This window comes from Chrysoperla carnea, chromosome 3, assembly GCF_905475395.1.
Source record: "Chrysoperla carnea chromosome 3, inChrCarn1.1, whole genome shotgun sequence".
NCBI lineage: Eukaryota > Metazoa > Arthropoda > Insecta > Neuroptera > Chrysopidae > Chrysoperla > Chrysoperla carnea.
Window position 1 is genome coordinate 36,691,281 of NC_058339.1, and position 6,208 is coordinate 36,697,488.

The following is a 6,208-nucleotide window of genomic DNA, read 5'->3' on the forward strand; positions in this document are numbered from 1 at the left end:
GCATACAAACACTATTTAAAGTTATTTATCCACTGCAGAAAATTCACAACATGTGCTAGGAAGAGTATCTATATCGACACAGACTCCATTCTCAAAGCATATGTATTTAACAGGACCTTTGTCAATACGTGGCTTAATATCAACACCTTGAATGCGTGAATGTTCAATTAATGTTCCCAAATTGTCTGCAACTTGTTCTAAAATCCATGTATATAATTTACCAGCGAATTCAATTTTATCTGGAATCGTCTAGAAGAAAGTTAACAAAATTATTATTTTTGTACTATTTACATTTATTTATTTTAATATAGATACTATTTACCTCGAAAAGTTCAAGTTGTTTAGGTGTTGGATCGTCAATTTCGTAAGTTAAAAGATCTGTTACATGCTTTAGAAAATATCTGTAAAACACGCCCCGTTCTAAAACAGAACAGTACAAAATAGAAATCTTATAGGCTTTGGGCAAAATTCGTATAGTTATAATATAAATATGGTGGAAGCGCTAGTAAATTACTTATTTTAAAAAACTCAAATTTAATGTAAGCAAGGGTGAAGTACTACAAAATATGTATTTTACGAATTTGCAAATCTGTTCGTCTATGAAAAAATTAAATAAATAAGAAATAGATATAAAGCCATTCTTTACACTTTTTTGATTTTGCAGCAAATCAATAATTTGTGTGGAAGTAGGGCTTAGGTGGTCTAACAACTCTGATAAAGGATGATATTGAGAGAGTTGCATGAACAGAAATGGGATACCAATAAGATATTTGATTTTGTTAGAAAATCTATTATACTGTTTTTCCTTTAGAAATCTTTAAAAATAATTCAAATTTCTATTCGTACAACGGTAAAATATAGTTTCAGACTTTCAGTTTATAAATAAGCATTCCTTACATACCACTTGTAAGAAGAATAATTAAAATTCTTTGTATAAATTACAAACCACGTGAATTTAAAAAAAAAAAACTATTGTAACATGACAAACATGCAAACGTTGAGGTATTAAATTATTATCATGGATTTTCCATATACAAAATTCACATCCCCCTTTTCACCCCTTAGAGAACAAATTTTGGAAAATCCTTTCTTATCGGGTGCCTACGTCATACTAAGAACACTCTCCAAGTTTCAGGTCTCTACGATCAGCGGCTTAGGCTGTGCAATGATCCGTCAATCAGTCATTGAGGGCAAAGCATTTTATATGTATAGAAGATTAATTTGGACATAAAAAACTTACCATACTCATTTAATGTTTGAAATATCTCTGTTGGAATCGAATCTGTACTACATTCAATTACATGAAATTTCCCAAAATAGCCTAATAAAAAACAAAACAACACAGTTATTTTAAACATGATTGATTATATTATTGATTTTGACAAATAATACAATACTATCAACCGTGTTTCTATACGGCAATAAACAAATTTGATTAACAATATTTTTTTTCATTTTTTATTGTTATTTATATACTCGAATTGAATATAAATGCACTTATTGTTCTAATAATTACACATTGTACCAAACAATATTGATCAATAATTTTATTTTTAAGTTAATTTTTCAATAATTATATTTAAAAACGAGATTGTAAACTTGTTGAAAATTAGATAGTGCCATTTTTAATTTTTCGAAAAAAAAAAGCGAAAAATAATAATTATATATGTGAATATATGAAATGATTTTGGTGTCAATAATAATAATAATAATAAAATGTGAGCGACCGGCATGAGGGCAATTTTGAGCAAAATTTCATCCCAATCCATTCTGCCTTTTCAACATGATTGAGTACACACACATAAGCAAGAAAATAATACTCCAGTGCAGTTATGGACTGACCCAAAAGTTTGTGGCACTAGATTTTTTTTATTCATTCATTCGATCGGGGTTGTTTGGAGACCTTAAATCTGATTTTGAAAATAACTTTTTTTTGCGTTTTGGTCCATATCTTGCGTTCTATTTATAAAAAATTGACTATTTTGGTGTCATTGGACTAGTCTGAGTTTTATCTTCAAACTCAAGTACACGTTACGATTGATAGAAAAAAGTTATTCGTGTTCAAACTCAAAAAAATTTTGACGACTATTTTTTGTAACGGTTTGTGTCTCTAACCTAATTTGCGCCCCCGCGCATAAACTGTGATGTTTACGAAAAATGTTTCAAACAAAAGTTGTCATGAAAAAAATATGAAAAAAATTTATCATAAATTTTTCCATGATATTTTAGCTGAGAAGACATCAAACAGAGGATATTAAACAAAATTATACATATTCGATATTTATACTAAATACCGGATATACGATATTTAGAGTATTTTACTAAGTTTTTTTTTTTACTATTATTTAAGTATGATTAGCTTACTAAATGACTATTATAATACGCTTATTTGATAATTTGAATAATAATAAATAATTTTTTTTTAATGTTATGTATTTATCATAATATACTTACTTAATAAGGGATTTAAAAAAATTACTGCAAATTCAGAGTTAAATGTTGATTAGAGAGCAAGCGGCAATAGGCTGGACCGAATAACACGTGCCGTCATAAAAAAGTGCTAAAAACTTGACGATTTTCCAATTTTTTAATTTAATATTTATTTAACTTCTTCTTTTGGGCGCCAATTTGTTTTACACCCAGACTAATGAGTTTGAATAATTATGAATAAGTTTTTTAATATCGCACACTATCCTTTAAACTTATAATTACCGTCTTTTAAAAATCTAGAATGTATCAAAATTCATATTCCGATAGAAAAAGTTATTGCATTCAAATTTAAATTTAAGTAAAAAATACTTCCAATTTTATATGTGTATAAAAATAGTTTTGTATCATTATTTTATTTAAATATAGTCTGACAAAAAAGAATTCATTCAATTTTCAGATCATTCATAACAAATATATTTAAATTTACCTCGATTTACATTTAGATCCATCTAGCGAAAAAAGTTTGAACTAAATATATATATGTCAGATACTCTTTATTACCGATATATTCTCTGTATATGTCAATTGACTATTGCCCCATGTAGGTTATGTCTTAACATTTACAAAACACCATAATTTACATAATTATTTAACACATTATAAAGGAATATTATTAAGAAGCAAAACAAATAATGTCTGAGGAAAAGGAAGAAAAGATTGTTTTCAAACCAAAAAAGAAAAAGCCAACATTACGAAAACGAGAAAATTCAGATGATGAAGAAGAATCTGAAGAAATTGTGTCTTTAAAGTAAAATATCTTTAACAATAATGTACTTCTCCATAATGTTATAATTTAGTTAATATTTTAATTTATTATATTTTCCTTTTTTAGTGCTAAAGTTGAAGAAATGAAAGAAATTCAAAGATTAAGACGAAGACCAAATGGTGTCAGTGTAGTTGGTTTGGCATTGGGAAAGAAGATAAGCATTGAAGAAGAAACTGCTTTGGTAATTTTTACTAGAATTACTATTTTATTCGAATCTCAAAGCCAAATTTCAATATAATCTCAGTATCCCAAATAGACTAATCGAAAAACTCGATAGAACGTATTTTTATTCGATTTACCGATGTTTAAGGCAAATTATATAATACGTTAGGGTCACATTTAAGTATAGACTGATTGAGAATTTTGTTTCGCATTTATCGATTGTTTTAAAGCTTGAAATTATTTTTTTGAGTATTCCTGTATTATAAAAAAAATTCCCAGCAAATGCATGATTTTCACCCTAGGTTTTATTCATTGGGAGCAAAGGGTTGCATATGAATTCTATTTTAACACAATAAGATTCACAAAAAATATGAAATGAATTTTTCGATATTTCGTTTTTTTTCTGAGATTAAGAAAGATGAAGTTAAAAAATCAAAAAAAATATAGCTTGAAGAATTTAAAATACTTAAGCTAGAAACAACATTCTTTAGTTTTTGTTTGTGTGGTAATTTAACATAATCGATTTTGGGTGTCCAAAAAATCGTAATATTATAATATGGATTTTATAAATTCAATTTTTTTCACAGAAAGATCCATTTAAAATAAATAGCGGGGGTTTGATAAACATGTCCGCTTTGAAAAATGGGAAAATAAAAACATCAGAAGATGCTTACGACACAGGAATAGGTACACAATTTTCAGCGGAAACTAACAAAAGAGATGAAGACGAAGAAATGATGAAATATATTGAAGAAAAATTATCACGAAAAAAAGGACAAGAACCTGATGATACTAAACCAAAAACTTCAGATACCGCAGAACATGATCAGAGTAAATATTTCACACCAGAAGAGGCCGCTTTACAAGCTGTACCAAACTATTTACGTGAATCTACTACACAAAGATCCGAAGAAATGTTATCAAATCAAATGTTAAGTGGTATACCTGAAGTTGATTTGGGTATTGAAGCAAAAATACGTAATATTGAAGCGACTGAAGAAGCTAAGCTACGATTATTGTGGGAAAAACACCATAAGAAAGATGGTCCTTCACAATTTGTACCAACAAATATGGCGGTTAATTTTGTACAACATAATAGATGTAAGTTATATTTATGAAAACTTTTTTGATTTTATTTGAGAATTTACGCTCGTTATTTTGAAAAATTGCCTTAATATCTGCTACACTTCTCTAGAATATATATACATACTCATATCTGACACACTGGGGTCATCTCGACCGAAAAAACTAAGGTTTAGATTGATTATTGATGACCTAATAGCAGCTTTCAAATGAAAACAGAATGCGATCTTGAAAATTGTAATTTAAAAAACAAAACATACAATAATTATGGCGCTATTTGCTATCGCAGTGTGGCAACTAAGGGCTAAGGAAAAAACATTTTGAGTTAAAGTAAGAAAATGTCGCTTTTCTTCGCTAGTTCGTGATACGTACTCCTATCGTCACTGCACTGGCTTATGAACAAAAAATCAAATGTTTAATAATTTTTAATTTCAATTGTTACTGCCGTATTTGAAAATGAAAAAACTTATAATACTAGTTGAATTAGTTACGAAAATAACCTAAATTTTCAACTTAATATACTATTAAAATATCAAAATTAAAATACATTCTATACATATTTTGGAATTACTTATTGTTGATGTTTACTTTTAATCATGCATACGATAGCCTAATTGGTAGGGCGCTTGACATGAATCCAAGAAGTCCGGGTTCGAGTCCTGGTTTGAGTGTATTTTTTTTTTTCAATTCTCTTTAATATTTTGGAATGTTTTCATTCTTTATAAGTCGTCTGTTAACTCAAAATTTCTTGCTTACGGTAAAGAAATTCTTTTATGGCAATTTCCTAAAGCTCAACTAGAAAGTTACTGCAATTTGACTTGAGAAAAATTAATTTTATTTTTTACAGTTAATATTGAAGAAAATGGTATTCCAAAACGAAAACGGGATGCTGAATTAAAACAAACTATAACTCAATTGCCCGATTCAAGTAAAAAATCCAAAACTGAAAAAGCTACAGATGATTATCATTATGAAAAGTTTAAAAAACAATTTCGAAGATATTGAATATATCTTTTATTTGAAGTTCGACATGGAATGTATAAATTCAATTAAAATTTAAGTAAGAATTTTCTTTTTTCTAAATTTTAATTTAAAGATATTTATACTTTTAAATAAAGTATTCTTAATTTAAGTGTAAGAATTAGTATAAGGATTTGTGATAAATTAAGTTAAAATTGTAATACCGATATGTCTATGAAATAATTTTTATTAATTTAATAAAAAACCATTTTAAATTCATTATTACATTTGCTTGTTTAAAATATTTAGTTTCAAACTACATAAAACGCTATTCAAATTGGAATAAATGGCTAATAAAAGTTATCCATGTTTTGCAAGCCATAGTAGCTCATTGGAAAGACAATTTATCTACCACTGCAGGCTCAAAATGCATCTATCCCGCATGAGGGCATCGACATCTGCCCGGGCAGTGTCGAGACGGAACTACGCCATTTCTCTTTGTATCATAATTAGAAATTTGGCTTTCGATTAAGCCCAAAGAAAATAATTTGAAACAACTAAGGAGATTTTAAAAATACTCAATGGTGTATTTTTAATAACATTATCATAAACGAAATGAATTGATGATTTTCTTTAATCGCTTTTCAAACAATGTTTTTTGAAGGATTCATGTAAATAATCATAATCAAAATTTGGTTTTATGACCCCAGGCAATAAATTTTATTGAAATGATGTTAGTCTCAGTGC

At 27.8% G+C, this 6,208-nt stretch overlaps 2 protein-coding genes across 4 annotated transcripts; one reads left to right on the forward strand and one right to left on the reverse strand.

Annotated features, from left to right (window-relative positions):
• Positions 1-6: 6 nt before the first annotated feature.
• Positions 7-1,421, reverse strand: LOC123296579. The gene is made up of 3 exons (XM_044878107.1): positions 1,241-1,421; positions 323-420; positions 7-249 (listed from the first exon to the last, which is right to left on the reverse strand). The coding sequence occupies exons 1-3, from the start codon at positions 1,356-1,358 to the stop codon at positions 22-24; spliced, it is 444 nt and encodes a 147-aa protein (XP_044734042.1). The 5' UTR covers positions 1,359-1,421; the 3' UTR covers positions 7-21.
• Positions 1,422-3,030: 1,609 nt separating this feature from the next.
• LOC123295010 (telomere length and silencing protein 1 homolog) lies at positions 3,031-5,535 on the forward strand. 3 transcript variants are annotated; one of them, XM_044876207.1, is made up of 4 exons: positions 3,031-3,229; positions 3,323-3,437; positions 4,006-4,519; positions 5,349-5,535. In XM_044876207.1, exons 1-4 carry the CDS (start codon positions 3,123-3,125, stop codon positions 5,504-5,506), a joined length of 894 nt encoding a protein of 297 aa, XP_044732142.1. In that variant the 5' UTR covers positions 3,031-3,122; the 3' UTR covers positions 5,507-5,535. The 3 variants fall into 3 exon arrangements, with proteins under 3 accessions (XP_044732142.1, XP_044732141.1, XP_044732143.1); XM_044876206.1 differs by having other exon boundaries at positions 3,032-3,238; XM_044876208.1 differs by having other exon boundaries at positions 3,157-3,260.
• Positions 5,536-6,208: the final 673 nt, after the last annotated feature.